Below are 18,304 nucleotides of genomic sequence, written 5' to 3' on the forward strand. Positions count from 1 at the left end.
ACATTGAATTGATCGACGCAAATGAATTGCGTCTCGTAACAAAACCGACGTTTTGGTTTATTTACAGACATTCAGGAATGCTATGAGGTGACCCTGCAGATGAACGCGGCAGAGAATGGAGCGACGGAGAACGGCTCCGAGGATGGCAAGGAGGTACGGCACTGGGACAAAGGGCGGTTTTATTTATCCGCAAACACTGTATATAAAAACCACGCTCAGCCTTCTGCTGTTCGATATCAAAGAAAGTTCAGATATTATGTAACGTGCAATATCAAACAAAAGCTTCTGTTTTTCTCAGACAGCCCAGTTTATCTCCGTTTCTGTTTACTTTGAAAATGTCCTGATGTCCATGGGCCACGAGATGCACAAATATTTACTTTCGAGACAAGAAAAAAGGGAGAAAGGGTAAGAGAGGGAGACAGATGCATTATTGTGAGGAGATTCTCAGCAGGAAAACAGGAGGATAGCAGTGAAAGGAAAAAAGCAGGAGAGAGAGAGATAGAGAGAGAGAGAGAGTGAGAGAGAGAACAAGTTTCAGAGAGGGTTAAAGAGGGAGAGAGAAAGGGAGGCAGAAACTACCCAGCATTAGTCATTTCTGGAAAGAACTGAAGTGTTCGGACACAGAGCACTCATTACTGTATGACTGCATGACGATGTCACCCTGGCCTTTCATTACAAGTATCTGCAGTCACATGGTCCCACAAAATATTTATAGACAGAGCAGTAAAAATAACCTCAACTTCTGGCTGGAGTTTGGAAAATGCCGGTAAGCAGGAAAAAATGTCTAGAGCCGGAGTTTTATCCGACTGTTGCCAGCAGTCGTAGACAGAAATCTTCCAGTCCATAGCCACTCTTGAGGAAGCACTCAGTACAGGTCATATTGTCAACTGGCTGTAATTTGGGTCCTTATTCATTCAGTCTAAAGCTGTACCCAGTCATCAATGTTTTAATGGTCCCAGAATGGGTTCTTTTTTCATCACCGGTGTGATTTAATATTACTTCATAACTTTTTTTTTCCCCCCCCAAGCTAAGCCAAAATGTTAATGAAATTGATCTTTGGCTGCACTGTGGCCCCATTAAGTGAATGCACTTTGATCAGGTTTTAACAGTGGGATTAGAGGAGTACTACACAAGGTTTGTGTGTTTCTCTGTGACTTAAAAGGTGTGTGAGAATGAGAGAATGATTACTAAGAAATGTGTGTGTGTGTGTTTTGTGTATTTCTAAGTAAGTGTCTGAGAAAAAGAGAAAGAGACAGATTTGAAAAGAGGGAGAGAGCAAAAGAGAGAGTGAGAGAGAGAGAGAGAGAGAGAGAGAAAGAGGTAAAGAAAGAGACAGATGGGGAAGGGGGAGAGAGGAGGAAACAGGAAGAGAGAAAGAGGGTGTGAAAAGGCTGTCGTTATTTTATATGAAGAGGACTTTAATATAATAGTGATATAGCTCAGTGCAATCATTCCGGGACATCAGCCACAAATCTCTCTTCCCTGACACCTTCACAGTGCCAAACTTGTGTTTTATATCTAGTCATGATTTAAAATGGCCCATGAAACAATCAAGTAATGGCTATGCGCTTTTAGAACTCATGTCCTAAGACTTAGTGGTGCTATGTATGGTCAGCCTAACACCTAAGGTGCCATAAACATGTCTGTAATCCTTTAAGAGATTAGATTCACTGGATCTTTTAATGCAGGAAATAGTCTTGTAAGTACGTTGCTGGGGTGTGTTCATATGAAGCCATATGTGGGAAATGATTGCGACATAAGCCTTAATTGGGAAACATATGAGCCAGTTGTGTGTAGGGTTAAGACTGAAGGCTTTTTTTTTGTATCAATTATGTATCCATTAATCTGTGTGTCAGTAGCACATTGAGACTGAGAGATTAAACACTTTTTGGCCAATTGTGACTGTCTCTGATGCTTATGCATACAGATGTCTTTGTTAATATGAATTACAAACTGACGGATATCAGTGCTTCCGTCAATACTCACACTCATGTGAAGAGTGTTTACTGGGTGAACGTACTGACCGCTCACCTTAAGTAGACCAGAACACATATGTATCAAGAGAGCTGATCTAGGATCAGTGCCTCTCTAGCCATTCGTATTTTTATTAAGTTTATGAAAGGAAAGGTAAAAACTAGTCTTAGTTTGGTGAGAGATTTGGTAAAAGCAATCCCCCTACTACTTGTTTTGTGTTCTGCGTTGCTTGTGATCTTCCTCAGCTCCGTCGGGGTGTTAATTCGGTACTCTAGGATTAACTCGCCACGTGCTGTAGGAGGTGCTGTGTTATCTGTCTCTGGGAAAGGTTCCAGTGGGCAGGCAGGACTGACTTACAGTGGGGAGAAGCCTTGTCCTGCTCTGGCAAACCTCCTGCTCTACAGAGGGAGGCGTTGGAGTCTGTGGAGGTGGTAACTTCGTGAATGTCCAGTGTAGGGCTCATTACCATTCTCAGCACGCACTCACCTGTGCGCAAGGGAGAGAGAGGAGTTAAATTAGACGAGTCTGCAAATTCAGTGATTTGGTGCAGAGGCTGAAGAGAGAGAAAGACAGAGAGAGAGAGAGAGAGAGAGAGAGAGAAAGAAAAGCCAGGCAGCTCCTGAATGAATGAATACAAAAATTAGGACGAACCCAGCAGTGGAAACTCTCAATCTGAAAAAAAAAAGATTTTAGGCAAAGACGCTTTCGGCCGCTTATCTCCACAGATGAATAGTTTAGAGAGTACATATTGTTTTTGCGTCATCATCAACACTAATTTCATTTCGACCTTGAAAAGAACGGCCTTATTTAATTATGACACTTATGTCACATTATGACAACTAAGACAAGTGTCTTTCTCCAATAAAAGCTATTGCAGAGAAATTGCTATGTGTCTGTTTTGAAAGCTTGACTTGCTCTCAGGCTACATGGATACTGCTGTGTATCCTGATGATTGTACATTGGAGAGTCATAGCAGAGACAAAGGTGTACTGCTCTCTCATAATTACACAGTTCCTCTTGCTCTGTATTAACGCAAGAAATTGATCTATGAGGCTAATTATGAGAATATTCTTAAGGAAATGTCCCCCACATAGAATCATAGAAAATGCTGTGAGCTTTTTGAATGTTTTATGCTTGTAATTGATTGCTTAAATAACGTTGAAGACAGATTTGTGACGTATTGTTCTCGGGACATTTGACGTGCACCTCATATAGTAGAGCAGAGTAGTACAGTTCTTCATCCAAAAGTGGGCGTGGCTACAGCAAGTGGTTTTTCAACCCGCATGTGTCTGTGCGCGCGCGCGTGTGTGTACATGTACATAAGACCCTCTAAAACATTCAGAATGAAGCAGGTCAAGTGTCGCATTTAAGGAAAGGAATCGCCGTAGATTTCGACCTGGAAGAGTAATTGCGGAGAAAGGCTGCGATAGACATTTTTCGACAGCTGTTTTCATGGCCTGTTCTAAACGCTGCCCTCTTCTGTCAGTCAGGTGTCTGTGCGGGACAGACCATGGCGAGCAGGTCGGTAGATTTCTGACCTTACCTGACAGTGTCATAGGCTTACAGAATCAATGGGTACTGTTACACACTCTTCTACTTTCTCTCCTTTCTCGTTTTCTTGATGGCGTGAGCGTCTGTATAGAGATGTCAACATTTTCTTTTTCGTCTGCCCTTGGCTTCTGTGTTTCTATCATTTCTTTTTTTTTTTTTTTTCTTTTTGCTCTTGTGACATCAGAGTTTTGTCATCTTTGATCAGATGTAGACACAGACCTTTCCAGTTCACTTTTCATCTTGCAACGTTGGCTCTTTCTTTTGGTTTTTGTTTTGGTTTTTTTTGCAGTGATGTCTGTTGTCTGTTTGCACAACAAACACCAGTTAGTGCAGGCTGGAATACACTGGAGCAACCCTGGGAGCTCTCTCTGCATGATGTTCATTGCTTTGTGAATATTGATTTGCTGGGACAGGGGCTTTGTACAGTTGCGCAGAGACACAAACGCTTGGGATGTACATGAATGTGTAAACAGAAAGGCTTTTTTATTTTTATTTTTTTTTGGATAAAGTTCAGTGAAATCTTTAGTTGTAGGCCCATGTACTGAGCACATTTGACCCACGCAGCGTCTTACAAATCTGTGTCTTTCGGAAGCATGGTGTGTAACTGGAGTCTCAAGTTGCATTGGTCAAAGTCGCTTGAATTTTGTTTGGTCAAAAATAATAATCTGAAAATGCTGGTTTCTCTCTCTCTCTCTCTCTCTCTCTCTCTCTCTGTCTCCGTTTAATATGCGTCTGGCAGAACTCGGAGGAAGAGGGTGTGTCACGTGTGCGTGTGACCAGCAGGAGGAGCCCTCAGAAGGTGGAGAGAGTTGCTGGACTTGTCAGTCTCTCCCATGTGGAAACACCTAAGGTCAGCAAAGTTCATTCAAGTGGCCGCAGTTACACCGCGCCTCTTCCTTATTCTTCCCTGCTTTTTCTTCATATCAATATTCAAATTTCTCTGTATCTCATGGGTGGTTCATTCTCTACGGAGACATTGTAACACTGTCTTCAATTGAGACAGTGTTTTTACAATTAAGACGATGTTTTTATTTTCATGCGACATCACCAGTGATCATTTTCACGCATTCATGTTTAAATACCACATTATTTGCACCACAGAATTAGCAAGGCAGCTCTGTTAGCAAGCACCCAGGAATCTTTTTACAATAAGAACAGCAAGATACTAAAACTAAATTTGTTAGCAGATATTGCATTAATCTCTCTTCTTAGCATACATTTCATAAGGCTACAGCTACTGATGTGTTTAAAGGAAGGTATTAATGTGATTATGATCATACTTTTTTTTTTTTTCTTTTTCTTTTTTTTTTTTTTGAACACATCAGAGCATTGGATTCAAGCTAAGCCATAGTACCGCCGAAATGCTAAGCCTCTCCAAAAAAAAAGGAAGGGGGGAAAAAAAAAAAGAAGGGGAGTAGCAACGCTAGGAGTGATGTCACTCAGCTCTCCCCTTTGATTCCCCTTTGAAGGCATGACGGGCGGGTTCCAGAGTATCATGACAGACTTGGTTTTCACATGCCTCCCCACTCGCAGCATGCCCCGTGGCACATGGCATCACAATGCCCACAGGCGCTGGCTTTTCAGTCGAGCAGAGAACTAGTGCAAAGGGTGGGGGCATGAGGAAGAAGAAGAGGAGGAGGAGGAGGAGGAGGAGGGGGAGGGAGGAAGGAAGGGCGGGGGGCTTGGGTTATGGCTCAGGGCTGTGGGACCACAGCGTTTTGTGGGGGAGAGAGAGAGAGAGAAAGAGAGAGAGAGAGAGAGACAGAGAGAGAGAGCATGTCAGTTTTTTTTTTTTGCTTCATTAAAAAGCTGCACACTGCAAGTCTGTGACAGTCAGTTGAAAACATGGCTGTATGACGGGGATCAACATTGTGTCCCTGTCATAGATGAACTGGGTGAATGGAGGATATGGGAGGTGCAGGGGTAGAATGGAGAAAGGAAGGAATAAAGAGAGAGAGAGAGAGAGAGAGAGAGAGAGTGGGGGAGGATAGGGAGAGAGAGGCGGTTGAGAGGCGAGGGCCAGTGCAGTGCAGCACAGTCAGAGCTGGAACGGACACCCAGAGCTCAGCCTTCCGCGGGTTGCCATGGAAACCGAATTCCTCCCCCTGCCTGCATCCCCACAGACTGACTGATTCGCTTGCTCTCCCTCCCTCTGTCTCTGTTTTTCTGTCTCTTTTGCATCTTTTCTCTCTACTTTCCTCTGTCATATACGTACACCCCAGCAGTGGCAGGGAAATTGCCGTCATATATGTGTTCTGTGTGTGTGTGTATTTATGTAAGAGAAGTGTGAAACAGATGAATGACCATAACTGAAACAATGCATGTCATCAAATGCGCATGCAGAAATGAAAAGACACGAATGCACACTGCCTGAAACTCTCTCTTTCCCTGTCTCTCTCTCTCTCTCTCTCTCTCTCTCTCTCTCACTCTCTCTCTTTCTTTATCTCTCTCCATCTCTCTCTCTCTCTCTTTCTCACTGTCTCTCTTTCTCTCCTTTCTCTTTTTTTATCTCTCTCCATCTCTCTCTCTTTCTCACTCTCTCTTTCTCTCCTTTCTCTTTCTTTATCTCTCTCCATCTCTCTCTCTCCCTTTCTCACTCTCTCTCTCTCTCCTTTCTCTTTCTTTATCTCTCCATCTCTCCCTCTTTCTCTCTCTCTCTCTCTCTCTCTCTCTCTCTTTTTTCACATTATGGGCTCTCCTTTTTTCTTGCCCACTTTCCCTCATTCCCATCTGTTCTTCAGCACAGATTTCTAGTCATATTCCCTCCAGTTATTGCAATTCTTCCCAATCACAACCACGAATTTACCCTTTCCCTGGCTATTGCGTCTCTGTCTGATTCGGCTGTTGTCTGATAGGATATTCCCATTGTTATGTCATCCTTCTTTTTTCCCTCAGCCAGTAAGCACTTTCACTGAACATCTTAAAGCGTTTCCTCTCCTCCTAACCTCAGCCCCATTCACTTTTCATACATTTCTCATCCACTCATTTCCCCCAGCTTTCTGTCCCTCTCTTTACCAGCTTTCTCTCTCTCTCTCTCTCTCTCTCTCTCTCTCTCTCTCTCCAGCTCCTCCCCATCATTACTCTGTCAGTTGGATGTGCTGTGTTTGGTACAGCAGCTGTTTTCTGACACCGGGCCTATTAATAGGAGTCACAGCCGTTACCGGGGCTTTTGTTTAGTGTCTTAGAGATGGTGTAAGTGAAGAAGCCATGACACAATCCTGAGGTCTCATGCTCCCCGTTTTATTCCCCGTCTTCTTCAGACGAACGCAGTTTTCACGGCTCATATAAAGAAAAAAATTCCTCCTAATTCAGAGATATGATTTTCAATAATACCTGAAATAGTTCTCCAGCAGTTGCTTCTCATATGTAAATAGGCATACGCTGTACGTTGTATGTGCTATTGACTGAGGGAAAAGTCCCTGGTTTGTCTGTCGGTCTGTCTGGTGAAAAGCACAGGTGTATCATTCTTAGACATTACTGATCAGTGAAAGAGAATTTTGTTAAACGCGTTTCACCTGTTTTGGATGATGTTGCATACAGTTAAATGGAAAGAGGTGCTCAAGATGACTTGTAACGTGTGACTGCTCCTTTAAGACTGCCTGTGTCTCATCTTACCTTATATGGACATGCATCCTGTCATGTGACTGAAGTAGGCACATGGCTTGCTATGAGAATGCACAGAAATTCCAGAAATGTTCTGTGGATGCACCTTGTTCTACAACGGATGTGCGTGTGTGCGCGCACGTGTGTGTGTGCGCATTTGTGTGTGTGCGCGCAAGTGTGTGTGTGTGTGTGTGTTAGTGTGTGTGTGTCACTGTGTCCAGGGGTATTTATGTAATGAGAAAGGCAAGCTTTGACAGTTGGAATGACGGATGTAAAGTGTAATGCATGACATTTATATTTATGAGACTTTTATCAGGCATTTATGGGTTTATGGTGGATTCTACCACTCCTCTAAATCCTTCGATAAATGCCTTCTGTTTTACTGTTTGATACAGTAAATCAAGTGTTGAGTTTGCTAAGAATATAACAGAGGTTTTCCACTTCATTTCCTCTTGTGAATAGCCTTGTACTGTAGATCAAAACCATTCTCTGTTTTGACTTTTGACATCATATTCTCACGTCTGATAATTTGTAATAGTGTCCTGCATTCAGGAGGTTTCCTATCTCCTAAAAAGAAAGTTCTTTGCAATTTGACAGATGGTTGTGATTAAGTATGTTGCATATGATTGAAGAAGTCTAGCGCAGATTGAAAACACACACACACACGTACACACACACACACACACACATCACACAACTGTCCAGCTGAGGCGAGAGAGATTTGTTTTTAAAAACCACCCTGTGTGGATGTATCTGTTCCCCCTACTCATGTTGACATCCTCAGTGTACCTGTGGCTGTAACCTACAGGATTAACTGATACATCTGTGCGATCTTAACCAGTCGTTTGCGATTGCAGATCAGACAGATAGAATGTACCCCTGTCTGTTATTTCCTCTGAGAAGACGTACAGTGTTCTGATCTGTCTGTCAGCAGACCACTGGCACCGTCCCCTGTCTTCCCTCCTTCCTCTCTTTCCTTGCATGTTGTTCCTTTTGTCCACCTGATACAGTCAGTCCCGGCCAGAACTGATTGGCTCTGACTGGGGAGACATACACATTTTTATATCTCATATTATATAATCTTTGAAGGAGTAGGATTCTTTCCCTAGAGGTACTAGAAACGCCCACATGTACTCTCACACTGGAAGACACACACACACACACACACACACACACACACACACAAACACATGACATAATGCAAGCATGTAATGCAATGCATGTACACATGCCCTTATTCTCTCCTCTCCTCTCCTCTCCTCTCTTATCTCACTCTACAGTCTATAAGATTTGAACAGTAGAGTCAGTTGGTATGAGGTATGTAAGAATCGTGTATGTAAGGTCAGGAAGATGATGGTTACTGTATGTGGCCAATCATGTGTGCCCATGACGGGTACGTTTGCATTGTCTTTGTACTTGCATCAAGTGCCACTCTTAAACCCACATTGCTTTTGAACGTTTTACGCATCTCAAACAGACACGAGGTCTGACCGGCCTCTTCTCCCTCCCGAAATACCCAGGTTTCCGCTCTTGTTTCTGCGCGGCTTGCAGAATCTCTGTAAGTTAAAGGACTAGAATATCAAGATAATGGAAGGAGTTACTGTTGCATATAATGAAGTGGGGCTGAGCCTGCTGTTTGTGCCTCCTGGTAGGGTTTGAATAGTACACTGTGCAGTCACTGTAAGGACTCAGCTACACAAACAAGCCAGTTCATGCATACGCGCGCACACACACGCACACACACACATACATACACATGTATACATATATACATATATTGCCCATGTGCGCATGGATGCATATGTACACCTCAATACACAATACTCACTGTATCTATTTGGAATGCTTACACACACATAAATCCATCTCCACGCCATATTCTATTAATAATGCACAGATATAGCCCCTGAATGACACTGATACTGAGCCACACACCCACAGCCGTCTTAAAGACACTATCTCTGTCACACTTCATTACAGAGACAAGGATAGACGTGAATGCTCTCCAGCACCGAACCAGGGCTTGGTGCATACAAACGACCCATGCTGCAGCATACATGCATGTATCTGCAAATGTGAAGATGTAGTCCTATAGACTCACCAGAATATCCTACATCTGCCATTCAGAGGATCAGAACATCTCTCTCTCTCTCTCTCTCTCTCTCTCTCTCTCTCTCCCTCTCCTTTACTCTCACTCCACCCACTCAGAGGTCCAAGTGTGTAATCTTGTTTTCTTTGCTCCAATGTGTGGCTGGCAGCATGGTGAACATTGGGGGATTTTTCTCATTTTCTCTCAAGGAGTTTGTGGCTTAAGATAAAAAAAAAAATAGCAACTCTCTCTTTTTTTTAATCTTTTTCTATTTCGCTCAGTTAAAAAAAAAAAAAATCTAAATGATGGTTTGAAGGAGGCCAAAATGAATTTAGTTTTCTAATGTCTCTGAAGTAGAAGTAGTTTTGGATAATTGACTGGTCGGAGAATTATCATTTGGCGCTTTTTTTTGTGTAGAAACTCTGAACAGGGAAGAATTCTGTCATTCTGCAACCTGTTATTACATACTCATTATAGACCAGGACACCGTGATGTTGCTGTATGACTGGAGTTCATCTTCAGTATGGTTTGACTTGACCTGCATCTTTCAGGCATCAAAAGCATCATAGTACCCTAGGTTTGGCGGTAGAGCTTTTTTTCAGAGACTTTGGGTCAGTGGTAGGTGGCTTTAAACATGAATTAATAAGTTGAGGAGATCACCTTAGCGTTACCTCAGAATCGCAGGCAGAACGAAAGTCAAAAATCTTTTCAACACCTCAACCTCTCCTTCGGCCAGCGTGTGACGGATACGGACACACACAACGGGGCCTGAGCACAATCCCAGTCTTTACTGAAGCGGGGGTGGATGACCCACACGGTCGGTTCCTCCCGTCTCTGTGCTGGCTTGGTGCGCAGGCTGGATTTTTAGGGAGCGTGGCTCCTTTAAGAACAGCCACTGAAACACTCAGTTCTGTTGGTGCTGCTGCTGCTGATGGTCGTTCTGCCAGCTGATTGGCTGTGGCTGTCAGAGCTGAGGTGCTGGAGGGATGCTGCTACGCATCTCCCTCTCCCCCTCTCCGCCTTGCTCTCTCTCTCTCCCTCTCTCTCTCTCTCTCTCTCTCTCTCTCCATCTCCCTCTCGCTTGCTCGAATCTCGCTGTATAATCCACATCTAGGGCAAGCAGGCTGAGAGGCAATCCAGAGCTCAGCTCCTCTCTGCAGGCTGAGAAAAGAGAGAGAGAAAGAAAGAAAACGCTTCCCAACGCAGGAGGAAAAAAAAGGAGGAAGAAATCTGGCTAGCAGAACAGAAAAGAGAAACACAGAGGAAGATTTCATCACGGATATCATTTATATATATTGAAATTGTTTATATATATATATATATTTGTACACACGCATATAGATATTTATACATATATATACATATATAAATATATATATACACTTGTATATAACTGTGTATTTGTGCTTGTCTGTTTATATTAATATTTTTATATGTATTTGTGTGTGTGTAAATATATACATATATAAACAAATGAATATATATATCTATGAATTTACATACATATCACTGTGAATCAAGAAAAGAAAGAAGAAATTTCAACCATCGGGGCTGGTCTCTGATTTTGAGATCGTATTCAGTATTTTCAGCATTACTTTCGCAAGTCTTTTACGTCAAAAGGGAGGAAGACTACAGACATTTTTTTCTATTTTTTTTTTTCTTTTCCTGTTGCTACCTCCTCGTCTCTTTTTTTATTTTTTATTTTTTCCGGATCGGGGGAAACAGCAAGGAGAATAAATATCAGTGTTTTTTTTCTCTCTCAGGAGAGAGAATCGCCGTGATTAGCGCGGCGGTTTGTGCCAACGTTTCTGTCCTTCGAGCCGAGCGCGGCGTGCCGTGTTTGATCTGAGCAGGCGGCGGCGGCAGCAGCAGCAACAGCAGCAGCAGCAAACGAGTGAACGAACGAGAGAGAGCGAGCGAGCGAGAGAGAGAGAGAGAGAGAGAGAGAGCGTTGTGCAGCGTGAGCCAGCCTAGCCTAGCCCAGCCAGCATGCACAAACATCATCACTGCTGTAAGTGCCCAGAATGCTACGAAGTGACCCGCATGGCTGCCCTGCGAAGGATGGACGCCCCAGCGTATGGAGACTGGCAGCCCGACCCGTACGGATACCCGGCCGGCTACGGGGGCGGACAGACCCTACCACCGCCGGCTTCGGGCGGAGGAGGGGGAATGAGTGGCGGGGGTACTCTGGGGAGAAGTAAGGGCAAAATGATGTCAGCTGGGGGTCCGGGAGGACCAAACCCCAAGAGCCAATCCAAGGGCGGCCCCAAGGTGAACGGCAACAATTCGGGCGGACAGGGTGGATGGTGGCCCGAGTGCACCTGTTCCAGCCGGGAGTGGTACGACCAGGTAAATGCTTATCCTGTACTGGACAGACAACCCACGCCACTGCCAGCGCTGGGAGTTGTCAGTAGGCAGTTAGTGTATACGGTTGCTAGGCTGGACCAAACACGAGTGTGTACACGTTTGGTGCTGCTTATCTCTGTATAAAGAGCCTGCAGTGCTGAAAGCAACCAGAGCCAAATACCTCATAATCACAGATGGATCCAGAATTGATTCTTTCAATATTACATCTCGCAGGCATGTATGGTAATCTCATAGACTGTTCATCAAGATTTGTCTTCTATGGATACATGGCTGTTTAATCTGTCTCTGCATTTACAAAACAACCAGTAGAATTTCTCTATCCTAAAGACAAACGAACATCCAATACATTATCTCGCGTGTCATTACGTGGTCAATAGCTTGTATGTATAGTTCAGTCAAGATCACAGGCTTTTGAAAACGTGTAGAATACAAAACAGCTCTGCAGTCATTTTCTCTAACATCCACGCTGTTCGAGGCAACATAAACCGAGATTCGACGAGACAGCTGACATAATATGAGCGGTGCATTTTTTTTTTTTTGTACGTTGCCGTTTCCAATCAGATGTAAAGATTGACAGAAAAAAAGCGAATGATTGATACAGTGCATGGAAGTGAGGAACAGAGAGGGTAATCTCTCATCAGGCATCTCCCTGGTTGGAGAAGATGGAGGGATTGAAGGGAGGGGGGCAGAGAGGAAGGAAAGAAGAGCTGTTTTAAATAACAATTGCAGGTTGCATATGGCTATTGTTCATCTCTGATGGATTGTTAGATAGTCATTGACAATATCGCTTGGATACCGGATGTCGGCGTCTGAGGAACTGACATATTAGATTAAAATGGTGCAGTTTTCACAGACGATTTCAAACCTGTCTGCGGCCTCATGTTTCAGTATGATTTTTTTCTCCCCAATTGTTGCTGCCTTTTTTTTTTTTCTTCTTCTTCTTCGGCTGTGTCTTGGGAGATCACATCAGACAATACCTAGGAACACAAGCTGTAATTAAGTAAGGGGTGTGTATGTGTGTCTGTGAGATAGATAGAGAGAGAGACAGAGAGAGAGAGAGTGGGCTGAGAATGGGGGAAGGGTCGCTCTGAATGTATGAAATGAAGAAATGGCCTCATATGTGTGAACGAACGCCCGCTTGTTTGTGTAGCGCGTGTGTGTGTGTGCTGGTGTGTGCGTGTGTGTGTGTGTGTGTGTGTAGGGGCCGATGCATGTGCGTTATTTGTGTATGCGTTTGCGCTGTGTGAAATTTTCTCCCCCCATTCATTTGATCTGTGTTGTTTGAAACTGCGCATCAGAGTGAAGAAGAAAGGGTGGGAGACAAGCCACAAGCCTGGGAAGCAGAGACAGTAAAATGGAGGGTGAAATTTCACTGGCAATGTGGGTAGAAATTCAACCAAGAGAAACAGAATTTATGAGTAGGGGACCTCACTGATCCTGCCACTTGCCTACCTTCCTGTGTCAAGCCTGGGAGAAAAGCTTTAACGCGTAGGGTTTAAGGACAGCGTACTGTTCATTTACTGTCTGTTCCTGTAAAAAAAAAAAAAAAAAAAAAAAAAAAAAAATTACGTATTCAGTTTAGCGCCTGTTTACTGTAAGCTGCAGAAAGCAACAAGCTTCATCGATTTCATTTCTCATACTCGCAGAATGTCTCTGCACATTCTCTGCTTATGTAACTGTTTTTCGTGTCATTTAAGAAAATTAATTCAACGACACAAGATATTAAGCCACTCTGAATATTTGCTTTGCTCTATGTATTTAGTGACCGTGTTTTAAATGCATACAGGGTAGTGTAGTGGTATTAAATATAAGCTCTATTGATTGAGGTGATGTGTGATTGAAATAAAAAGTTGTTAAAGCATGTTGTATGAGATAGAAACAGTATTTTTCGTGGTGACTGGTTGTGTTCGTGTGACTCTGTCATTAGCTGTGCTCCTTACGACTCCATCTTGTCTGTCAAGATTTTCTGGGATACATCGAGAGGTTACGTGTGAAGGCCTGGTAGATGTGTTTTATTTACAGAGACCATCCAAACCATTATAAATCTGAGTAAATATCATCTGTCAGACAAGGAAAAAGAGGTAAGGAAACAGTCAGAAAGAGAAAAAAAGGAAGAAGGCAGAGAGAAATAGAACAGTAAAATGTTGCACGGAAGAATAACAGCTAAAAAAGAAAAAGAGAAAGAAAAAGAAAAAAGGTGCAAATGCTAATGTTGAGAAAGAGAGAAATAAGCCATTAAAGGCAGTCATCCGGGAGAGGGGGAGGGGGGTTACGTAAGAGGAGGCAGTTGGTGGAGCTACGAGAGGGGATGCTAAGGGAGAGAAGCCTCGGTTTTCTGAACTAGCATCTGCCCCATGGTCTGAACAGGGCAACAGACTGGCCCCTGCCCAGCTTCACACAATATATACCGTATACACACACACACACACACGTTCTCCCCTGTTTTACCGTCTAACTAAATCGTTTACGCAGACACACGTACCTTTTTATTTTTTTCAGTGAATGGCTAAGTTGTCGACAGGCATTCAGCCGTTATTAGCTGTTTTGTCATCATTAGCATTAATGGAGATAGGAATATTTCACAGGAAATATTCTCAAGGAAAATCTCTGCCAGATTTTTTGTTTTTTATACGACTGGGGAAAAAACAGTAGCATACAGAAGGAACATAAAATGTATGGTCAAAAATGGAAGGACAGTTAATTTATCCAAACCTCTTTTACTGTAAGAGGAAGGGTAGTCTGTGATCGGTGCCCAGGGTAGTGGAGTTAGTTACAGGTGGATGAACATCTCAATTGTGGGTGTGAAAGGATTTGAGAGGATAGGTTTTAAGGATCCGAAAAAAGGAGGGTTTTTTTTTCTTAATGCTCACTCAAAATCAGCCCTTCTTTTCCCTTAAGGCCCCTTAAGGCCTGTTTCTCTGTGCTCTCCTGCCTCCGTGCCACTATCTGTATACCTATGATTAGTTTTAAATATTCATTTTCCATTACGTTATTTATCACCGAATCCCAAAAATGTTTTGTTTAGTTTAATGAAACATTATCGCTGAATTCCTAATATGCCTTATCTGGTTTAATGAGACAGTTTTTTTATTTTTCCTTTTCGCTTTTCTCATCGATTGTTTAACAAACTGGGTGGTTTTATGCTACGATACAGATATTCTTATTGATCAGGTGAAATTGGTTTCCCTTTGCAGGTTCCCAGATTTCCATTTGGGTGATCTGGTCTCCTCTGACGTTTTATTTAAAATGAATCCGCCTTCTCATTGAAATCTGTTCATTCTGCAGCTTGTGGATGGAAGTGCATCAGGATTGCCAACATTTATTTATTTATTTCCACTGATGGTATTTTGCTGAGACCCATGATGCAAAGCGTGCACACACACACACACACACACACACACAGATGCTTATATACACATACAAAAGATATATATAGATAACACAAGAAGGGTCTGCGGCATGATTCACTGCACACAAATTCATAGGCTACAGGATTTCTTAGTGTAGCTGAATTTGCATCTGTGTATGCAGATTTTTTTTTTGATTGACAGACACATTGACCCACCTGTGCTCTTGCTTGTCAAATCATGTGAATGAAAATGGCCAATTGACTGTGTTAATGTATGCACTTATTGACAGGGATACAAACACACTGGCATTCAGATTCTTCACAGAGTCCTTCATTGCCAGGAATTATTTGACTTGTTATTTATTCTAGGTCTGATACTATTAAGGAATACTTTAATGGGCAGTCGAACTATTTTTTTCTACAGATTTACTAACAGGCTCTAATTCAGTTTTTTACGGGTTGTCTATAAATTGACGGACACTCAGCAACCCTGAAGTATAATTATTCTGAAGTTGCTGATCTGTTTCCTGTTTAATAATTTAAACTTTCATGGTGATGCATACGGGCATTAATGTCCTCCATGTTGTATGAAAGTTGGACAAGGAGATTTAAAAAAAAAAAAAAAAATCGGTTTAATCACGCTTAACCAGAACTTAAAGAGGAGCTGGTGTGACGTTAAGAGTAGAAATTTAAAAAGACCTTCTTTCACGAATTTCCGGACCTAAAACCCTGGCAAAGACAATCCTCACTCCAGAGTGAGAATGTGTTCATTGTATCTTGAGGGATTCTTTTCACTCATCGCTGAACCAGGAGAGATAGCGAAAAACCACACTGTCCTCCTTAGAACAGGATGATGGCTGCTATTTCCACCATACCTTTTCATTGTCTTCCTTTGTAACCTGGTCATCTTTACGCATGATTCATTGAGCAGTCTTATCAACGTGGATGCTACTGTTAATATGTATTAACCATATCATACCTTTTAGTGTTGAGATTAGGAATAATAATATTTCTCTCTTTGATGACAGAGTGGCAGGCTTTTTGAAGTGAAACCTATGCCCATGTGGTGAGAGAATAGAGAATCATTGTGTGTAAATTTACTGGCGCTGGAAATCTCTTGTGTGGCAGATCCTTGCTGTAAACTTTTGATACGAGAATGTTTCTGGTCCGTGGGAATTCTTATCGGGTGATGGTTAAATGAACAGAAATACCGTCATGCAACACATGCAATGCCTCATACTCCATGAAGTGAAGAGAGAGAAAGATATGCCCGATCGAATGTATCCAGTACGTACACAAACATATCACTGTGGATCCTAGTGCCCAACATCACTGGGTACAGTAACAGATCAGCAACAGGTCCTCCTAGAATTTTTTTTAAAATTTCAATTCAAATTTGAATATTCTTATCTCAAACATGATCTTAATATGCACTACATAAACTAGGACGTCAAAGTTTTTGTGAAATTTTGTTGATCTAAAAGTTTTGTGTTTTTTTTTGTTTTTTGTTTTTGTTTTTTTTTTAAGGGAGATATAATTGAGTGTCAGAACATTCTCGAAGCTTTCTCCCACTGGGTTTGGTTCCATGTTGGAGGTAACATCCAGTACAGTGTCCCAGTGCACTGCGTGATCTCGGTAGTGAACCAGACTCCTGGCTTGCTTATGCATATTGTTAAAATGAATAGGAATAGCTTGGAGAGTTCTGCCGGTTTGAGCTGTCACCATAGACTGTAATGTATTCATGGAAGGGGGTCTGTGGGTTTGTGTAAATGGAATTTTGGGGCGGCTGGATTCCCTATAGTCATGCCAGTCACGTTAGTAAATTGGAGTTGGGGATTGTGGAAGGAGGAGGGGGGAGTTTACAGTGGAGGTGCTGGAGGGAGTGGCAGACAGCGCTCCTCACGGGCAGGGCCAGAGGAGGGTCCCAGGGGGCCCTCCTCCATTTCTCCATGACTGTGATCTCTCCTGGCACTAAGAGGCGAGACAGTCTGGAAAACTGAGAATGATGCTATGACGAATGCTACAGCTGTGGATTGGCACGTTTGCGCTGGATAAAAAAAAACTAAAAAAAAAACACAGGTGCTGTTACGCACGTCACCGATTTCTCTTTTTTTTGTTGTTGTTGTTTTTTTTTGTTGTTGTTTACTTTGATTGTTGATGTATTTAAAATTTGTGGAGTGATACAGTACGAACCGATTAGTGAAGAGTAACACTGACCATATGTATAAGTATAAATACATTTGTGTGTGTGTGTGTGTGTGTGTGAAATACAAATAATTGAGTGTGAATTGCCAGTATGCATCCCATGATGATATAAGTTGTACATCATACAATTTATGACTTGCTGAGACAGCATATGAATTTATAACTGATACTGTGCCTAAAAGAAATTACCCAAGCTGACCTTGCTATAGGTGATAAAGTTTGTTAACGCTGAATTAATACTTAGGATATTTTATTCTGGAACCATTTTTATCATACTCATTTTTATGTAGCCTTTTAAAATTTGTACGAAAACATATTCTGAGTATATTTCTAAAATGTTTTACACTAAATTGAAATACACTTTTCATGTGTTATCTTGGCAAATAATATAAATATAGTTGAAATAAAATATAGATTTTGTACTTTGCATGTCACTACAGTTTAAGGACTACAACCAACCTTTAAATATTTCTATGACATTCAGTGTGATAAATGTGTGGTCTAATGTATGCTCCCAGTGCATAATCAGTACCCTCAGATTATGATAGCAAATAGGGCAGATTATAATCCTTATAACAGTTTCTCCAGATCTCTCGTGCTCTTTAGGAACTGTATTTGTGTGTGTGTGTAAAAGACACAATTATTAACATTTAATGCCTCTGACATAGCTTCTCTTTTTGACTCTCTAGAGGGCAGAAAATTGTAGTGTTATAGGTAGTTATGTCTTTAGGTAAACTGATGAACCACAGCATACGTCAGCATTGCAGTAACCTCAAAATATGAGTTAATACACACACACACACACACACACACACTTAAACTACAAATATAAACAAGATTTATCAGCATCATATTCTTCATAACTCAACAGTGATGGAAGAGGCTAAACAGCCATCCTGCCAAATTCTTCTCCCATGATGTGTTGTGGCGTATTTAAAGTATATTAAAAGCCTACTTACTGAACTTTTAATCACACTTAGAATGTATCTGAAGTCTCCACGGGTTTACTAAACAATAATTCCATGTGTCGTTTTTGTAATGCCAAAAAGGATCAAATCAATAGCTTTTGTTTATTTATATAGTAGAACATATCGTATAGAGTGTACTGTTGTACACATCTATAGTGTACTGCTGGCAAACATAGGCAGACACCTGCTTATGTATTA

The 18,304-nt window shown here is 42.0% G+C and overlaps 1 protein-coding gene across 6 annotated transcripts in view; it reads left to right on the plus strand.

Annotated features, from left to right (window-relative positions):
* Positions 1 to 18,304, plus strand: part of dlg3 (discs, large homolog 3 (Drosophila)) — a 70,029-nt gene that overhangs the window by 7,131 nt on the left and 44,594 nt on the right. For 5 of the 6 annotated variants that reach the window (XM_030792866.1, XM_030792882.1, XM_030792890.1 and 2 more), the window contains exon 1: positions 11,207 to 11,566. In XM_030792866.1, the coding sequence (XP_030648726.1) occupies positions 11,207 to 11,566 (360 nt within the window). Of the gene's footprint in view, positions 1 to 67; positions 154 to 4,264; positions 4,376 to 11,206; positions 11,567 to 18,304 lie in introns of those variants that run through there. The other variant, XM_030792874.1, reaches the window with a different exon arrangement.

Source organism: Chanos chanos, chromosome 2 (assembly GCF_902362185.1).
Source record: "Chanos chanos chromosome 2, fChaCha1.1, whole genome shotgun sequence".
In the NCBI taxonomy this organism is placed as follows: Eukaryota; Metazoa; Chordata; class Actinopteri; order Gonorynchiformes; family Chanidae; genus Chanos; species Chanos chanos.